Below are 20,415 nucleotides of genomic sequence, written 5' to 3' on the forward strand. Positions count from 1 at the left end.
GGGATGTTTAAATTGGCGGCGGCGAGTGCGGCGTCGCGGCGGGGATGAATTGCGCGAGATCGCCGGGGTAGACCTCGTTGCCGGCGGCGATGCAGGTGAATGTCACGGCGGGGTGGTGCGGGAGGATGTTGGCCGCCACCCAGGCGCCGGCGGCGGATCTGTCGGAGGCGAGGGGTTGAGGGTTCCGACTATTACTGAGATGCCGGAGTTATGTAAGGCGGTGAGGACGGCGTTGTCGGGCTGGAAAACCCTAATTTTGGTGATTCCGATATGTCGAAGGCGCGATATGGCCACGGGTGGCGGTGGAAGGTTGTTACCCATGAGGCCATAGTTGACACCCACGGCAGCTTCGCCTCCTGTTGTTACAATTAATTGGATAATTGCGAATAATGTTAAATTTAAATAATAAAAATTGTGTATCATAATGATCAAGCTATATGAATTTTAAGACTATTTTACTTTAAATTAAATAACATTGGATAATAAGAGTAGGTGTTTTCTTACCTGGATTGTTATGAAGCAAGATAGTGAAGAAAAGTGCCAAAGAAGAATAGAAAAGTATAGCCATTGTAAAAATGTTAGCCTGATATTTCAAATATAGTTGAATACTTGAATATCATGATGGGAATTTATTACTATATGATTGTAGCCGATTTATAGTATTAGGAAACCTGCTGAAATATTCTTTGTCAATGTATTTATGGGATTGTAACCTATTTAATATGTATGGGTTTAATTTGAGAAGTGAGATTGGCGTGCTAAAATCCAGTTAAAAGATTATTTTTGTTTCTTCTGGATTAAAATATTGATTAGGAGTAATGCAAATAGACAAAACAAATATATTGAATATAGTAGTAGTACTTTTTGTGGGGACAAAACGTAATAGACAGTAGAATTCATGAGACATATGTCTGGAATTGAATTAGAAATTATCAAAGGATAAAATTATAATTATGTTACTAATTGATGAAATATGACTGGAATAGAATTTAAAATATTGAGGAATGAAATTATAAATATCATGAGATATGAATTAATTGATAAAATTTAAAATATATTTAAGAATTATAGATGCAATGAAATTTAAATTATAGAAAATTGATAAAATTATAAATATAGAAGTCATAAGAGATGATTGCAATTAAATAAAAAAATTACTGATGATTGGTGAAATTATAAATATATTATTTTTTTAATGAGATATGACTGGAACTGAATTTAAAAATATCGAGAATTGATAAAATTATAAGTATATTACAGAGTTCATGAGATATGCTGAAAGTCAATTAAAAATTATCAAGATTAATAAAAATACAAAAATATATAGAATTCATGAGATATGATTGAAACTGAATTAAAATTTAAAACTCTTTATATTTTAGTAATTGAATAAATTGTAATAAGTACTCTCTATGTCCCATTAGAAATGAAATGTTTTCCTTTTTAGATTGTCCCAATAAAAATGAAACATTTCCTAAAATAGAAACAACACTCTCTCTACTTTTTCTTCTCTCTTACTTTACTCTCTCTTCATTAACTCACAAAACACCACTGCATAAAATCTTGTGCCGGAAATCAAATGTTGCATATTTCTGGGTATACGTTTAAATTCAATTTATGAAAATTATTTAATTCGAATGATTTAGAAACATGAATATCTGTATAGTTAATGTTATCACGTACTAGAAATTAATTTTGAAAAAGAAAATCAAAGTAGAAAGAAGAGGAAGAAAAAAGGTAGAGAAGGCTTGAACATCAACGCTAATCTCCAATTCAATCCTAACCCTAACCCTAGAAAATGGCATTACGTCCGACGCCGTTTCAGCTGAAATTCGCACTCAACCTAATCTGCCCTTTCTACAAACTCGGCTTCCGATAATCGATCGCGAACTCGCGTCAGTGGTTGTGCGGAGTAGTCCACGCCCAAGCCGAACAAATCGCAATTGCTCCCAGGTAAGACTCATGTTGCTTTCTTATCGTTCTATAATTTGCAGGGAATTTGTTTAATTTCAGTGACACTGGAGGAGGGAGTTGCTACGTTAGTTCAGCTTGCTGCTATCACATTCAAGTCCTACTTTTCTTCTAAAGAGTACCTACAAGCACAACACTTGTTATATGATGTGTACTTCTCTCTAAGATCTATCCTATCCTTTTTATGTTTGATGACAAACCGAAATGCTGGACAACAATGTTACTACTTTTATTCAACTTTCTTCAAATGACATTACACCCCAAGACCCTCAACTTGGTACTAACTTCGCTTTCTTTTGTTAACTAAGATAAGGGCTGTAGGGATCAGATTAGTCTAGATTCACTAATTACCGAGACCTCTTTGTTCTTGTACAAGAGAGCTCAGCCAAACTCTCACCCACGCGGCTGATTTACACAAGTAATACAAACTAAGATTGCTACGAATCTAGTTCTAACTATTACAAGGTCTTGAAGTTGTAACTCCAACTTCAATAGTACTCAATTGCACCTGCACACTCAAGAAACGAGTTAGTAATACTAAGAGAGATCCCCTCGGATCTAAACACAAGTAATCAACTAAACACCAGAGAGCAAGAACAAGAGATCAAAGAAAACTTGGCTCAGAACCCGCCGCAACCAAACACTGATCTATTCTTCCAGAATTAGATCCAAGGGAGCACCAATGGATTGGATAGAGTTAACCCTCAGACCACCAATACCTCCACTAATGAAACCCCTCACACCAGATCTAGTTCCACCGAACAAATTCTCCACACACGGCCTTCAAGTTCTCACAAACCCTAAAACTCCTCCAGAACTAAGCAATCGAAGAGATTGCTTCACACCAGCACTCACAAATGATCTTACACTCAAAGAACCATGGAAGATCACCAAGAGAAGGCCGGAAGATCACCGGAGAAGAGAGAAGAGAAGAGAGAGATGCTCTGAGTCACAAAAGAGTGGAGAGAGAGAGAGATGATGAATGAATAAGAAACGGCACCAACCCCATTCTCACTTAACACAACCAACGCTACATCCAACGGCTTAGAAGCCATCATCCAAAGAGAGAGACACGTGGCAGCATCTGGTGAGAGGGGTTAAGTAATTGGGCTCAGCCCAATTAATAACATCTGGGCTTAAGAAATAACACAGCCCAAATAATAGTCCATCCAAAATATCCAACATACTCCACCTTGGACTTTTATTCTGGGAAACCAACCAAGTGTTGAGGGCTAAGGTATAATCATCACAGCCTACAAGGTAGATCCCTCAGCACCAAAGGACTAAGTCCACAAGCATTTTGGGAACTACCAGGTTGCCTTTAGACACCAGAGGGGCTGACACCCATTAGTCTAATAGGTCTTTGTGCCTCCAGCCACCTACCACCCTTACCACAGCTGATAAGTGGCTGAGGTCTTTCCCCGGGACATGCAACCTATCCTAGATCAAAATGCAAGTACTTAATGCAGAAAAGAAGTTTTTCCAAAGGTAAGGGTTTAGTTCCCATGTCAGCTGGGTTTTTATCAGTATGCACCTTTTGAAGAAACACTTCACCCTTTTCTACAACATCCCTAATGTAATGAAACCTTACATCTATATGTTTTGTTCTATCATGAAAAACAGGATTTTTACATAACTGAATAGCAGATTGAGAATCAGAGAACAACACAGGAGAGGATTTCACAAACTTGAGTTCAGAAAGTACTCCCTTTAACCATACAGCCTCTTTCATTGCCTCAGTGATAGTAATATACTCTGACTCAGTGGTGGACAAAGCCACAATGTGATGCAATTGTGATTTCCAGCTTATGCAAGACCTACACACTGAAAATACATAGGAGGTGGTTGACTTCCTCTTATCTCTGTCATTAGCATAGTTGGAATCCACAAAACCAGTTAGTAAAACACCATCATCACATTTAGAATAGCACAAACCATACTTAGCAGTTTGCTTCAAGTATCTAAGAAGCCATTTCAGAGCTTCCCAATGAACAGGACCTGGATTAGACATATATCTACTAAGACAAGACACAACATAGGCAATATCAGGCCTAGTGCTAACCATCAAGTACATAACAGATCCAATAGCATTTTCATAGGGAATTCTTTTCATAGCATCAATTTCAGACTGAGACTTAGGGCACAAATCTTTACTCAACATAAAATGAGCAGCTAAAGGCACAGAAACAGGCTTAGCATCAAACATGTTAAACTTTTTCAGAATTTTGTACACATATGGTTCTTGATGCAACACAAGGGTGGAGCTACTCCTATCTCTAGATATATTAATCCCTAAGATTTTCTGAGCATCACCTAGATCCTTCATGTCAAAATTCTCACTCAAAGCAGCTTGCACTCCCTTAATGGTTTTCAAACAAGGACCCATTAAAAGCATATCATCAACATATAATAGCAGAAACACAGGCACAGTATCAAGATTCTTTACATACAAGCAAGCATCAAAAGTACTTCTGACAAAACCTAACTTTTGCATACATGTATTAAACTTGATATTCCACTGCCTAGGGGACTGTTTCAAACCATAAAGAGCCTTTTTCAACAAGCACACATGATTGGGAAACTTGGGATCAACAAAGCCCTCAGGCTGTTTCATATAAATAGGCTTATCAAGATCACCATGTAAGAAAGCAGTTTTAACATCCATCTGCTTCAATTCCCAATTAAAATGAGCACACAAAGCCAACATCATTCTAACAGTTGTAAATTTAACAACAGGTGCAAAAATTTCTGTGTAATCCACCCCCTCTTGTTGAGTGAAGCCTTTTGCCACTAATCTGGCCTTGTACCTAAGGCCCTCCACCTCATTTTTCAGTTTATAGAGCCACCTGCAATCAACCACAGATGCACCAAGAGGCAAAGGTACAAGAATCCAAGTGAAATTAATTTTCAGAGAATGCATCTCCTCCATCATGGCATTATGCCACTGACTCCAGAATTTAGACTTAGTAGCCTGCTTATAGGTTTGAGGCTCATCACCATCAGATTCATAAACATTGAAAGCCAAATTAATCAGAGCAACTAAACCAACAAAGCCATCATATCTAGAAGGTTTACCAACATTTACCCTTCTAGTTCTATCTCTAGATAACACATAATCCTGCAAGTTAGTATTATCAATAGCATTTTGAATGCCACTAGGGCTATTTATCACATTCTGAACAGGAACAGGAGGAGAGTTTCTAACAGGACTATTATGCAAATTAGGCACATTGTCATCAACATTTTGGGCAGGGTTATTATGCAGCAAATTTGGGTTTCCTTCATCAAGTGTCTCATTAGGAGTATAGACTGGATAAGTGTTCCAAAATGGCTGCTCCACCTCACTTGGAGCACCACTAGGATGCTCCACTCCAGTGAGTGTATCTGTGGACTCCACCTCAGTGAGAGGTTCATTGTCCACATCTATAGGATCTGGGCTCAATGTCAGCCTTAAGCAGGGGAATTCATCTTCATTGAAGACCACATCCCTACTTATTATGACCTTGAACCCAGGTTCATCCCTTAGCCAGACTCTATACCCTTTGACACCTTCAGGATAACCTAGAAAAACACCTTTCCTAGATCTAGGCTCAAGTTTGTCAGACTTATTATGCACAAAAGCAGTACAGCCAAAAACCCTTAGGTGAGAAAAAACAAGAGGCTTGCCATAGAACACATACTCAGGACACTGACCAACCAGAGGCACAGAAGGAGACCTATTTACCAAATAAGTACCAGTTAACAAAGCCTCACCCCAAAAATTTTTAGACAATCCAGACTTAGAAAGCATGCATCTCACTTTTTCAAGTAAAATCCTGTTCATTCTCTCAGCAACTCCATTTTGCTGTGGGGTATAAGGCACAGTTCTATGTCTTTTAATTCCAAAGCTATCACATAAATCATCCATCTGATTATTACAAAACTCCAGGCCATTATCAGTTCTAATAGCCTTAATCTTCTTACCAGTTTGAGTCTCAATCAAGGTTTTCCAAGTTTTAAGTTTTTCAAAAACATCAGACTTGTGTCTCATCAAAAAACACCACACTTTTCTTGAGAAATCATCAATCACAGACAAGAAGTAGACACATCCAGAGTGAGAAGACACTGAAGCTGGACCCCAAACATCCATATGCAAATATTCCAGAATACATTTACTCACATTAGCAGGAGCAGGGGTACTAGGGAAAGAAACTCTGTGTTGTTTACCCAGCACACAAGAATCACAGAAAGGCAACTCACTTTGAACATCATTATCAGAAAGAATGGCATGCTTTTTCAGGATACTCAAACCTTTTGCACTCATATGACCTAGCCTATTATGCCACAACATGGTTCTGTCAGTTTTAACTACATTAGCATAAGCTTTGTCACATGCAAGAGGCACAGCATTACACACATACAAGCCACATTTCTTCTGAGCTTTGAAAAGACACATAGAACCTCTGCAAATTTTCATACAGCCTTCCCCCCACTTCCCTCCCATACCCTCATTTTCAAGAGCAGTACAAGACATCAAATTATAGCATAGATCAGGAACATATCTGACATCCTTTAGGCTGAGCACATAACCATTTTCAAACTTCAAACACACAGTGCCAATACCAAGAATTTCACACTTCTTGTCATCAGCCATAGACACAAAAGTCTTAGTAACAGGTTTTAACTCAGAAAACACTTCCTTAAAAGGACTCACATGATAAGTACATCCAGAATCACACAGCCAATCATTTGAAGTGAAGGGACATGCAGGAGAGGCATTAACAAATTGCAGGTCATGCACCATGAAAACAGAATCATTTACATTATCATAAGCAGCAACATTAACCAGGGTTTCAACTTGGGAACTATTGTTAGGGAACTTATTCTTCTTAGGTTTTGTACATTCTTTCTTATAGTGCCCAATATCACCACAGTTGAAACACTTCCTATAGGTTTTAGAATCCTTGCTTCTAGACCTAGACCTAAACTTTTTCCTAGAGTTTGAGGAATTACCAGAACCACTACTGAGCTCATTGCCCCCTCTAGATTTAGATCTACCCCTGACATTCAACACCTTATTGTAAGCAGTCTTGTCAGCAGCCCTTTCCTTAAGCTCAAGTTCTTTGGATTTCAAGGAGCTAATAATGAGGTCTAGAGGAGCAGAATCTCTACCATACTTAATGGCAGCTTTAACATCACTATAGGAATCAGGTATGGCATTCATCAGGGCTATACTTGTGTATTCATCTATGGTTTTATCACCTGACCTCTTAATGTCCTGTACTAACTTCTGAAACCTATCCACATTGTCATCAATGTCTTTAGCAAGATCAAGCTTAAATTTGAACAATTTTTCAAGCAAATACATTCTGGAAGACATAGAGGTTTCAGTATACAGAGTATCAAGCAATTTCCACATTTCAGCAGCAGATTCCTCATGATCAACTTTCCTAATCACAGAATCAGATAGATTTAACACAATGGTAGCCCTTGCCAGATCATTCATCTCATCAATTTTATCCTGAGTAGTATCCTCAGGTAAAGTACCATCAACAACTTTGAAAAAATTTTGTTGAATCAAAACACATTTCATTTTCTGTTTCCAAATAGCAAAATCATTTTTTCCATTATAAGGAACCAAACCAACAGGTTGAGCCATTTTAGCAAGAAAAATTACAAGAAAGCAGGAAGCAAGACAGAAAACACACAGCCTTACACACCTGAGAGCACAGAGACATACACCAGCAACACAAGAACAGACCAAGAGCTTTCACACAACAGAAAGGGACTCAAATCCTTGACTGTCACGAGCAAGACTGGCCAAGGCTATCCCAGCTCGCAATCACTCACTACTGGAGGGCGCAGGGGGTCACTTGGGCAGTACAAGATGCTTGGTGGTCAAGTAACTTGAGATCACAGATCACAGAGCACAAGAACCAGCGGAAGCAACACAGAGAAAAGAAAGCACAGAAGTCCTAAGTCTTTGCCAGAGACTGTCTACCAGAAACAAAAGCCCAAACCTATAGATGGCACTAAACAGAAACTTAAACCAAGAAGGATAAGCCAATTTACCAGAGTGAATCCCCTCTCGAAGGAGGATTCCACTTGCCCACCTCCTTAAGCGACTCGGCGTGCTAGACTAATCCCCCCGTGGCTCTGATACCACTGTAGGGATCAGATTAGTCTAGATTCACTAATTACCGAGACCTCTTTGTTCTTGTACAAGAGAGCTCAGCCAAACTCTCACCCACGCGGCTGATTTACACAAGTAATACAAACTAAGATTGCTACGAATCTAGTTCTAACTATTACAAGGTCTTGAAGTTGTAACTCCAACTTCAATAGTACTCAATTGCACATGCACACTCAAGAAACGAGTTAGTAATACTAAGAGAGATCCCCTCGGATCTAAACACAAGTAATCAACTAAACACCAGAGAGCAAGAACAAGAGATCAAAGAAAACTTGGCTCAGAACCCGCCGCAACCAAACACTGATCTATTCTTCCAGAATTAGATCCAAGGGAGCACCAATGGATTGGATAGAGTTAACCCTCAAACCACCAATACCTCCACTAATGAAACCCCTCACACCAGATCTAGTTCCACCGAACAAATTCTCCAAACACGGCCTTCAAGTTCTCACAAACCCTAAAACTCCTCCAGAACTAAGCAATCGAAGAGATTGCTTCACACCAGCACTCACAAATGATCTTACACTCAAAGAACCATGGAAGATCACCAAGAGAAGGCCGGAAGATCACCGGAGAAGAGAGAAGAGAAGAGAGAGATGCTCTGAGTCACAAAAGAGTGGAGAGAGAGAGAGATGATGAATGAATAAGAAACGGCACCAACCCCATTCTCACTTAACACAACCAACGCTACATCCAACGGCTTAGAAGCCATCATCCAAAGAGAGAGACACGTGGCAGCATCTGGTGAGAGGGGTTAAGTAATTGGGCTCAGCCCAATTAATAACATCTGGGCTTAAGAAATAACACAGCCCAAATAATAGTCCATCCAAAATATCCAACAAGGGCGTTATAACTCTTGCGTTTGGTGAGTTTCCTATGTGAGCAATTTATGCGCTTTTCTCTTTTTATAATTTGCATTACGAAAACGTTTCGAGACAGAAAAACATGTGACAAAAGCACAGCCTGACCAATGGAATTTCATTTATCTCATATTGATACTTTTGAAGGATATACTTGAAATAGTACTAAGTACGATAATAAGGTAATCATATGCCAGTTTTGGTTGGAGCATTTTTTTTAACTAGATACATCATTCCACCAATCAAGTTACAAGATCCACTTCTTATATGCACTCGAAGTGGAAATGTCTGCCTCTTATGAGAATAGGATGACCGAGAGAAACTTGGGTACCCACAAGAAGGCCAAGAAGAAGAGATAGGAGATGTCCGGTAAACAGCTCATTTTGCTTTCTGATCCTCAAAATGTTTTTTTTATATTCCAATGCCCTCCCAGATTTATATACCAAGTTTGAAATGTTGGTGCCTCGCATCATTGTACTTTACAGATCTGCTGCATCTGTTATTTTCCTATTGTTTTTAGAGTCACATGTTTGGAACTTGTTGGTCTAGCTTTTATTGTATTGTGTTGTGTTTTAGGAATTATGATCACAAACACCTATATATTTTTGTTTTAGTACCAACTTATGTTTCGTTCTTGCCGACTAATGCATTTCGTTAGGCAAAGACTGCGTTTTCCTCTTTTTCATTCTTTGCCTCTAATCATATAGATATGTTAGGGTTTTGTGGAAATGTGAGTAAATAGTTCTATAAATGAATGGACCCCCCGAAAGTTTGTCACACTTTTTTTCTGCCCTCGTTTTGTAAACAACTATTGTCCCACCTTTTTCGTCAAATTAGATATGAAAAGACTGTCATCTCAATGATTTTCGTGATCGTGTCTTTGCTTTTCCCTCTAACTTCATCTGCCATTTTCTTGAGAATTGATAATATTATAAGTATGAGATATTCTGAACGTGAATTAAAAATTATCAAGATTAATAAAAATATATTTTTGTATATACAAAAATATACAAAAATATATTGAATGTTTATTGATCAGTAATTAATGAGATTGATAACCAATTCAAATATAAAAAATATAAATATAATATTTTATTTTCAACATTATTTAAAATAATCAACAAGACAATACGGGAAGCTATTTTGTTTTTTTGTTTTTAATTAATGTGATCTATAAACTCTATAAAATTTTAGATGTGATTTATAAATTCTCTATAATTTTATCTTTTATCATTTCATTTGTTTAAGTAAATTGACATTTCCAATTTTGTGTGAAGAAATTTCAGTTAGTCGTGCAACGCACGGGGGTGATACTAGTTAATAATAATATACTACTTATAAATACCATGTCGAAAAGATTCGCTAGTATAAAATTATGAAACATATTATAAATGGCATGTTGAAAAGATAAATTAATAAATATATGGATAATTTATAAAGATTCCCTAGAAAATTTTTATAACGTATAAAAATATGAATCAAACACTTTCTCTGTTCATGAAAATGTATTTTTTTTATTTTGTTCATCCGCTAAAACTAGTTTCATTTATATTTTTGGAAACATGCTCTCCACTATATTATTTCTTTCTTTTTCATATTTTATAAGTACTATATATTTCTTTTTCTGATTTTATAAGTACTATATATTTCTTTCTCTTTCTTTTTCTTATTTATCAATTATAGTATTAAATTTCTTATCATTATAAAAGAAATTATTTTTAGTGGAGATGTACTAGTAAAGATTTTATTGCAAATCTTTTTATAAATATCTAATTTGGAGGGAGATGAATGGCGGGTGGATCTCATCCTCTACGAAAAAAAAAGAAGAAACAATCAATGTGTAGTAGTAATACTTTATCTTATAAAGTCTTAAATTTGAATGTGTTCAAGCTGCTTCCTTCCAAATAAGTAGATCAAGAAATACATCTTATTAATATCAACCAATCCTATTAATAGTATAAACCGGAGTAAGATTGGGGTAAAACAAACCCCAATGTTGCTCTACCCCCGCCGGCTTCATATTCTCGTTAAACAACGCGAATATGTAGGCCTCCACCTGCTTCCCCGGCCTCCGTGGCGTCCCCTTACCAGACGCCACGTAGGCAATCAAATTCTTCACGTACGTTTGAGCATTTGCCACTCCCGCGTCCTTCCCTCCGTCACTCGGCCACCCGGTCTCCGTCACGACGATCTCCACGTCCCCGGCCCCGACCTTCTCCAACGCCGCGTACGCCGCATCTGTCATCGAATCGAACAGGTTGAGGTAAGTCCTCGCGCCGTCTCGAACAACCGTCTTTCCCGGGCGGAAAAGCGCGAAGTCGAGATCCACGTCGGCCGGGTAATTCACACGTGCGAAGTAAGGGAACACTTGGAGAAACAGAGGGTACTTCTCCGACTGCAGGAATTTCACGATCTGAGCCATGATCGGCTTCGCGGCGGATTTGTGGGTGGCGAGGGGTTGAAGGTCTTTATTTTTGGTTCCGATGATTACTGAGATGTCGGAGGCGTGTAAGGCGGTGAGGATGGTGCTTTCGGGGTCGAAAATCCTAATTTTGGTGATTCCGATTTGTCCAAGGCGCGGGAGGCGGTGGAAGGTTGTTTGCGACCACGCCGTAGTTGACACCCACGGCAGCTTCGCCTCCTGTTGTTATGGTTTATTAAATTACAAACTAAAACAATATTACCCTTCGTTTAATACTCCGAATGATGAAACTCACATTCTACTAACTTCTTACCCTTTATATTTCTTCAAAAAATTTAAAATCTTTACTAAAACAAGTGGGAGTGAAGGGAGTAGGATATCAAAGTGCAAATTGTTTTCATCTTAAATAATCTACCAAAAAACCATCAACATTTGCATTTTCAAAAATCTATCAAAAAACCATGAATATTTTGGCCATTGTCACATGTATCATATGATGGTTAAATTCATGGTTTATATCTTATTTTTTAGCGACACACTTCAATTGAATAACATTGTATAATAAGATTAGGTGTTTTCTTACCTGGATGAGTATGCAGCAAGATAGTCAAGAAAAGTGCCAAAGAAGAGAAAAGTGTGCCCATTGTAAAAATGTTAGCTAGATTGGGATTTTGAAAGGGTGGGTAGTACTGCACTTGGTTTGATGTATTTTCTCAATTTTATTGTGTCATGATGAGAAACTTATATTGAAAAGTAACATATCTATATAAGGAAACATATGGAATTTATGCTAGAGAATGGCATGCTTTATCCATAAAAACACATTCTTAGGTCCTTATACTTTAATCAAAATGTTCATTGGGTCCTCGTACAATTTTTTTGTTTTAATAGGTCCTTGTACCTTTCTCGTAAATTTCATCACATCCTCGTACAATTTTTTCGTTTTAATAGGCCCTTATACTTTGATTATAACTTTTATTAGGTCCTTATACAATTTTTTATTTTAAGACATTCTTTTACTTTTATCTTAAATAATAATTTATGTTTAATTAAATTTAATGAAGCTTTTAATTTTATTATTTAACTTATCTTATGGTTATAAATATTAAGGGAAACGTATCTTTCAATATAAATATAAATAATCAATTAAAAATTCGGATAGTTATTCTAAAAAAAACTTCGATTTTAATCTTCAATCACCACGATTAATCTTTTTTATTATTCTCTACAACTTATTGAGATTATTGGATTACAAGATGATATTATCTTTATAGACTATGCTAAGTTAAACAATGGAATATTAAAAAGTTCATTAAGTTAAATTAAATTTAGATTATTATCCAAAATAAATGTTAAAAAGTCCCTAAAATAAAATATTGTACAAGGACCTAATGAAAGTTATGATAAAAGTATAAGGACCTACTAAAATGAAAAATTGTACGAGGACCTGATAAAAATATTGTGAAAAGTATAAGGACCTACTAAAACGAAAAAATTGTACAAGGACCTAATGAACATTTTGATTAAAGTATAAGGACCTAACAATGTATTTTGCCTATATTACTCCCTCCGTCCATAAAAAAATAATTATATTTGTGAAAAATTAGTAAAGTAAGAAAAGGGAGGAGAAAAAGTAGATAAAGTAAGAGAGATGGAGATAAAAAGAAAGTGATTAAAATATGAGAGATGGAAGAAAAAGTGAGAAAAATATGAAAGAAAAACTTTCCATTTTTAGAAATTACCACTATTTTTTGTGGACATCCCAAAAGAGCAAAGGACTATTTTTCGTGTGGACGGAGGGAGTATTACTTTTGACTTATGAATAAATGTACTATTAATGTTGGCTAGATAGGAAACATATGGAATTTATGCTAGTGATTGGCATGCTTTATCCCTTTAATATACTTCCTCCGTTCATAAAAAATATAGATCACATTTAAAATAATATAGATTTTAATGCATAATATGATAAAGGGAGAGAAATATAAGATAAAGTGATTGGAGTGAGTATTGTTAGTAGAGAATGTGACTCATTTCATTCAAGAAGAAAAAGGTTTTCTTAAGTAGAATTGGTTTATTTCTTTAGGGATATTCCAAAATACTACTCCAGTAAATATGGTGTACTTTTAAGGGATAGGGTGAATATTACTTTTGACTTTTGAATAAATGTATTAATAATGTTGGCTTGATAGGGATTGGCATGCTGAATCCACTCAGTTATGTGAATTGACTATGAATAACTTTAGTACTCCATTAATTAGGAATTATGTGAATAGATTATGAATAATAATATTAATTACGAGTTATATGAGTACAAATATATTTAGTACAACTTTATTAAAAATAGTACACTACTCTTTTGTGGGGATATAAGTGGAATTGACATGGAGTAAAATTTATTAAATATGGATAAAATTAAAAATATATGACTATTTACTGGAATTACTGAGGATTGATAATAATAATTGACTAAACTTTTTGAGGATTGATAATATTACATACATTATAGAAATCATGAGCTATTATTGGAATTAAATTAAAAATATATGGCAGAATTCATGAGGTATGATTGAAATCAAATTTTAAAAATTATCGAGAATTGATAAAATGATATAGTACAATTCACGAGTTAAGAGTGAAACTGAATTAAAAAATAATCGGGGATGGATGAAATTATAAATACACAAGTACATTTAAAATTTATGAGATACGATTGGAATTGAATTAAAATTTACTGAAATTGATAAAATTATAAATTCGTTAAAGAATTCATAAGATATGACTGAAACTGAATTAAAATTATTGAGAATTATTAAAATTATAAAGGCATTATTGAGGGTCTCTTAGCAAATGGAGTAGTTGGTAAGTCATTATCGAGGAAGATGGATAGGGTTTGGCTTGCTAGTTTCGTTAGCTGATTCCTTTTTTATCTTGTGTTTGGTTGGAGCATTTTGGGTATGCTAATCATATCACCAATAACCAATAAATATAGGGGTGGTAACAATTATTGGATCTACATAGTTATCATGTCACATAGAATGATAGAATACACCACATATACTCTTTCCAGCATTGAACAAATTTCAATCTAAGTTTCAAATTTGGATTCTTGATTTTCGGTTTTTCATTGGAAATATTAACATTAATAATATGGATTAATATAAATGGGCCTGTTGAAAAGGAAACATATATGGTTAATTTGTAATTAATATTCACTAAATTTTTTTCATAATATTCCATTCGTTCATACAAAAATAGTTTCATATTTCCATTTTAGTTCATCAACCAAAACTAGACTCATGGAGTACCAAAAATAGAAAAGTTTCTCTCAATTTGTTCTTATTAAAACCCTTTTTTTTTCTTTCCTATTTTACCTATTTTTTCTCTCTAATACTTCATCAATTTTATATTAAAACTCGTGTCATCTACTTTGAAACTATTTTTTATGGAATGAGCAAGTATAACAATATAACTTTATTGCAAATCTCGTTATAAATAATACTATCCAATTGGGGGATGAATGGTAGTGGATCTCATCCTATGGCCTAAATTTTTTTGTTCAAGCTGCCTTCTTCGAGAATGAAAACTTCTCTTTAAAGAATATTTCTATATATTCTTCTTTGTATAAACAAATCCCTGCAAAGACATGTTGGTAAATTAACACCCCGTTCAAATAAACCCGGACGTTTTTTTCGAAACATAATCTAAGAAAGTAGTGTATAGTGAGCTATCGAATAAAATACAATAAATTCGATAAGTAAAAGAGAATAAATAAGGATCGAAATATTTAATTTTTGCAAAAGAGAAAATGGCTCATTTTATTTTAGTTGTAAATGAACACCATCCATTCAAGCAAATCGAGAGCCGCTTCTTTTCGGCACACGATTGAAGAAAGTGGTGTTTAGTCCGTCAAACAGAGAGAAAATAAATAAGTAAAGAGGGATTAAAATGGTTGAGTTTTGGGAAAAGGGAAAATGGCTTATTTTGCTCGGGACATCTCAAAAAAGGATACGACTAAACTACCTTGGGACAAAGTGAGTGCTCCTACCAAAAACGATTCTACAAAGTAGAAACATGCATACCTGACTCTACATATCATCAGTTGATCTGATTATGGCAACTGCTATCACAAGGATATTCACAGTCTATCTGCTTGCTTATCCTTCTGCTGAAGTACCAATCACCCACGGCCTCTGCGATGGTCTGTTAATACCGACGCCCGGTGTTAATGGACCTTGTTTTTGGACAGAGATTTGGAAAATTAGTAAGAAAGTGAAAAAATGACAAACCTTATTGTCTACTCTTGGAGAGTCTGGTGCTAACCAAGTGTCTTGTAATTCGCTTTGGCAATGAGCAAAACAAGAGTTTATGAACATCCCTCCACTTGTTGAGTTCGTGTAAAAAGGCTGCAGCGTTTCGAGCATGTATCTCCTGAATCCTGAGAGAATGTATATATGGAATTCCAGTTCCATTGTTGAGTAGAAAAACGTTTGGATTTTTAATTGAATTCCAATTTCATATCCAATCAATTCTAGCTCTAGGCCATCACACACAGTACTTTTGGATGGCATATGTACCTTGTAAAGTAGCTATCTGGACTTCATTACAAGCTTTAGGACTAAGTTTGCAGTGATACCAGTGACCGTTGGGATCAGCAGCCGTAGGCACCAAGATGTGATGAAACTGTCAAGACAGAGATATAAAGTTCAACTACCATGCCAAAGAGAAAGAACATCAATCAAGAGATGAAGATGTTCTTACTTGATACACATCATATGCTGTGTTCAAGATGAAATAGGGCGTCTTGATATATGGCAGTACATATTGTGGGAAGAAACACTACAAGAAAAGGTATTAATGATAATTCATCTACAGCTTATCGAAAGGAGAGACGGAAAGAGCATCAATCATACTAGCTCGGGATAACCATTACTCCTGCAGTTTATATCCAGGTTCTTTTCGACACCCTGTAGGATTGAAATGCGGAAATATAATTTCTAACTGCTAACAGTTAATATCAGAACACAAAGTCACAAAACCTGCAGAGAGACTACGCCGTTGTAGAAGTATCTCATGCTGTGGTTCATAGCAACGTCTCGTCTTCAAGAGTTAACGACACAGTACTTTAGAATCAGATCATAAAGGATCGAACATATGCAAATGATTAAGAGCTTACGCGTCAAGAAAGAACCCAGCATCACTTAGGCATTTTATGCTTGCATCTTCTGGCAAATACGTAGTCAAGTCATCACAATGCAGAAAGGTGGCCAAGCCCCCGGCAGAGCAACCAGATAGCAAAGCCTGCCATAATATATAGAGGAGTTATGTCTTGAAAACAGAACAAGAAGAATGGAATTTTATGTTGAAGAACCTTTTTTGCTTGGCCTAAGCCTTTTGGGAGAAGATCAAGAATGATTGCTTGCCAGATTCTTTGCCCTCTGAAATAAAGCAATGATGTCTGTGGCTCATTCAAAGTAATGAAAATTTCAAGATTAAACATGATTAAGAGGGAGGTGTTATTGCAAATAACATTAAAGAAATGTCATTTCTTACTCCATTATCAAATACAGCATCCCCGCCAAATGAGGCACCATCGCAGTATCTTAGCTTTACACGGTTCCAGTTGTAAAAATCTGTAAGTTGTAAGAAGCTTTCACAAATACTAGTACTAAACACACATTGATGATAAAACAAAATATCTTGAGATTGAACATTGGATTCCATTTACGAGATTTCCTTTATATCTAATAAACGTCATCTCAGAACTACTAGTAGCATTCAACAGATACAACAAGAAAAAAGAACCAAAAAACAGAGAGAAAAGTACATTTAATGTTTTTTACTTTCTTTCTATTCTTTTCTTTTCTTTTTTCATTTTGGTATACATTATTTTTATAGTTGGAACTTGGAACTATTCTACATGCATGTAACTACTAAGCTCTACAATTGATTTTTCCAAATACTATATATTTCCTTCAAGATATATATGCATATGTAATATTATCGAAAAACAACTAAACAATTGAGTCATTAATTTCTTAAGAGATGCATACTGCAATATAGTAATGTCGTATGATATGAGATAGTACAATACAAGGCAAGAAAGGTACCTATTCAGTGAGATTCCAAATACACATGAATTAATTAAGAAGAAATGTTGCCACATTCAACAATAAGCATATAATTAAATTGTTGTCCATGGAAATTCTGGAAGCAAAGAATTGAGATGTGATACCGGGGTTTAAGGAGGCGTTGTTGCTCAAAATGCCGGAGAAAATCTCAACCTTAATTAGACAAAGCGTGAATGAGAAATCATTATCGATAATTAGGAAATACGTAAAAAAAAATTAAAAAATCAACCTTAGACATGAGAAGAGTGGATCCTCGGTGAGTAGTGGCTCGGTCGAGGCAGGATTTGAGGTCGTTGCACCACCCACCACCCTGCATTATCATTTCAATCCTCAAATCCACGTCTAATTTCTTGCCACTGTTCTATCTTTATCTTTTAATGCTGTTTTACTATGTTGTTAACATATTATTCTAGTACTTATAGTTTATTACTAAAAGGCTAGTAACAATAAATTATACTATTATTATCAATCCTACATTAACAATTGTGAGAAAATAATTACTCCAAATAAAAAAGTAAAAAAAGGAGAGCGTTATCTCATGCAGATATAATACAAAAAAGGGGCTGTTAGGAAAGGGCAGAAATGGAATTAAAGAAATTAGGATGCATGTTGTTTTCTCATTTTTGAGGATGGCATTGGCAATAAAACATGATACTACAAAAAAGGATACAACAGTTTGGCATACTATATTCCATTGAAAGTGTTGTGTAGATGAAAAGAAAAAGAGAAGAGAGAAAAAAACAATAACAATTACTCCTAATAGAAGAAAACAGAAAAATGGAGCAGACGAGACGATCAGTATCTGACATGGCAGAGCAATACAGCATGCTTTTTTAGTTTTTCCCCTTTCTTCCCCAGAAAATTACCTCAAATTGCAAAAGCCAGTTGCTCGCCCCTGCTCCAAATCCTCCGTCCAAATGATACGCCGGCAAGCTTCCGTCCAAGCAATCTAAACGATTTTTTTCCAAATCAGTAATAAATTGTTAAGTGCGGGATCGGATTAATCACGAGCTGTGAGAGAGATCGCCGGATTAATTGATGCTAAACTTACATGCGCCGATCGACGAAGCGTTCTGGACGAGAGTCATCTCGACGCGCCGCGAGCTGATCCACCGCGGCGCGCACGTTAGCAGCAGCAGCAGCGTCGGTAACACAAAGCGAAACGCGTTCATCTTCGTGAGCTGTTAGTATCTTCTGAAACGCTTCATATATGTATCTGTGTGCGTGAGAGAGAGAGAGAGAGAGAGAGAGAGAGAATTTGGTCGTACCTGCTTTAGAAGGAACAAAGAAAGCAATGATGGAAACGTAATGTGAATAATCTCTTTTGATAAATGGATCAGTTTGAGAGAGAGAGAGACAGAGTATATTTGGTAGCTACGGAAAGTTTACGACTTCTTCGTAACACAAAACCCAGCTGGTTCCGCTTTTCAGGGCAGCATCAACTAGGAATGGATTTCTTCATCGTCTCATTTTATTTATCAATTAGATTTTGTGATTTAAGTGATTATCATCTAACATGCTACACTAAATTGTAATCAACATTTCAAATCATACAAATTCGATTAAATGGTCCAACAGATAACAAGGAATTAGATAAGGATAACGACAATCACGAGGGCATAGTTGGTATTTACAATGTGTTGAAGGGTAATAATAGTATGATTATTAGCCAAATGATGTTGACTAGGAAATTAATATTGAAAATGAGTCCATAACAGAATGATGGTTATGTGAAATGCAAGTGATTTTAGAGTGTGGGGATTTTTATTTAAGACTTTATGCTTCTTACTCACCTAATCTCTATTATACACTCATGATAAAATTATTTATTTATTTATTTTGACTGTTACATACTGGAAAATTAAGTAGAGAATTGACAACACTGTAATGATGGAGTTGTGGTCTTTATTAGAGCATCCGCAACGCTGCCTTGTTGCGGTCTCGGTCTCGTCTCGACGAGACGAGACGGCATCGAGACAGCGTTGCGGCTCCCGTCTCGTCGAGACGAGACGAGATGTCTCGACGCCCGACGCGTTCGGAAGAGGTCGGCCTCGAGCTGGCGAGACGACACGCGCGGCCACGTGGCGCGCGCTAAGCGATGGCGTGACGCCCACTCGCCGGCCCGCGAGTGGGCGTCGGAATTATGACGTCATAAAGTTATTTTTTTTATAAAAAAATTGAAAATTCGAAAAAAAAAATTTGTAAATTTTAATATTTAATTATGTATTTTTAATTATGTATTTATTAATCATGCATTTTTTAATTTTTTAGGCCTTTAAATTATAATTTTTATTTTATTTAATTATATTATTTTTTAATTATGTATTTTATAATTATGTATTTTATAATTTTTTAGGCCTTTAAATTGTGGTTTTATTTTTTATTAATTGAATTTGTTGGAAATAAAAATTAAAAAATGAAATTGAATAAATAGTTAAGAGATGGATAAGAGATGGTTAAGAGATGGAGGGATGCAGGTATTGTCTCTTAGTTAAGAGATGAGCTGAAAAGTATAGTGGGGCTCATGAATAGTTAAGAGATGAGACAGTTAAGAGACGGATAAGAGACAGCGTTGCGGATGGCCTTAAAATTATATGTACACACTATTGTCCAAAATTTCTACTGGAACAGTAGTCACTTTCGTTGTTTGTTTGAGCATATATACTCCCTCCGTCCCGCTTTAGGAGTCCCGGTTGATCAATTTTGAGTGTCCCACTTTAGGAGTCTCGGTTGAGATAAATTAATAAAAAATGCCTACAAAGTGTTAAAAGTGGGTCCCAACATCCACTACAACTAATAAAAAAATGTTAAAAGTGGGTCCCAAGATCCACTACAACTAATAAAAAAATGTTAAAAGTG

At 35.9% G+C, this 20,415-nt stretch overlaps 2 protein-coding genes across 7 annotated transcripts; both read right to left on the reverse strand.

Moving 5' to 3' along the window:
* Window positions 1–10,844: 10,844 nt before the first annotated feature.
* LOC125210065 (glucan endo-1,3-beta-glucosidase-like) lies at window positions 10,845–12,139 on the reverse strand. The gene is made up of 2 exons (XM_048109645.1): window positions 12,009–12,139; window positions 10,845–11,644 (listed from the first exon to the last, which is right to left on the reverse strand). Exon 2 carries the CDS (start codon window positions 11,423–11,425, stop codon window positions 10,940–10,942), a length of 486 nt encoding a protein of 161 aa, XP_047965602.1. The 5' UTR covers window positions 11,426–11,644; window positions 12,009–12,139; the 3' UTR covers window positions 10,845–10,939.
* Window positions 12,140–14,884: 2,745 nt separating this feature from the next.
* On the reverse strand, window positions 14,885–19,005 carry LOC125210064 (pectin acetylesterase 9). Of its 6 annotated transcripts, none has more exons than XM_048109639.1 (15): window positions 18,825–18,993; window positions 18,608–18,737; window positions 18,423–18,505; window positions 17,786–17,866; window positions 17,661–17,709; window positions 16,979–17,058; window positions 16,797–16,883; window positions 16,602–16,726; window positions 16,465–16,525; window positions 16,339–16,392; window positions 16,187–16,264; window positions 16,003–16,108; window positions 15,715–15,863; window positions 15,508–15,628; window positions 14,885–15,061 (listed from the first exon to the last, which is right to left on the reverse strand). In XM_048109639.1, the coding sequence occupies exons 2-14, from the start codon at window positions 18,726–18,728 to the stop codon at window positions 15,524–15,526; spliced, it is 1,179 nt and encodes a 392-aa protein (XP_047965596.1). In that variant the 5' UTR covers window positions 18,729–18,737; window positions 18,825–18,993; the 3' UTR covers window positions 14,885–15,061; window positions 15,508–15,523. The 6 variants fall into 6 exon arrangements, with proteins under 6 accessions (XP_047965596.1, XP_047965599.1, XP_047965598.1 ...); XM_048109642.1 differs by having other exon boundaries at window positions 18,608–18,747; XM_048109641.1 differs by having other exon boundaries at window positions 18,608–18,750.
* Between the last annotated feature and the right edge of the window lie 1,410 nt (window positions 19,006–20,415).

The sequence above is a fragment of the Salvia hispanica genome, chromosome 3, assembly GCF_023119035.1.
Source record: "Salvia hispanica cultivar TCC Black 2014 chromosome 3, UniMelb_Shisp_WGS_1.0, whole genome shotgun sequence".
In the NCBI taxonomy this organism is placed as follows: domain Eukaryota; kingdom Viridiplantae; phylum Streptophyta; class Magnoliopsida; order Lamiales; family Lamiaceae; genus Salvia; species Salvia hispanica.

Coding starts and splice junctions, on each gene's coding strand:
- LOC125210065 (XM_048109645.1), bottom strand. CDS start 11,425: ATGGCTCAGATCGTGAAATTCCTGCAGTCGGAGAAGTACCCTCTGTTT.
- LOC125210064 (XM_048109639.1), bottom strand. CDS start 18,728: ATGAACGCGTTTCGCTTTGTGTTACCGACGCTGCTGCTGCTGCTAACG. Junction 18,506..18,607: donor CGCTTCGTCGATCGGCGCAT/GTAAGTTTAGCA, acceptor AAAATCGTTTAG/ATTGCTTGGACGGAAGCTTG. Junction 16,884..16,978: donor ATGCTGTATTTGATAATGGA/GTAAGAAATGAC, acceptor AATGAGCCACAG/ACATCATTGCTTTATTTCAG.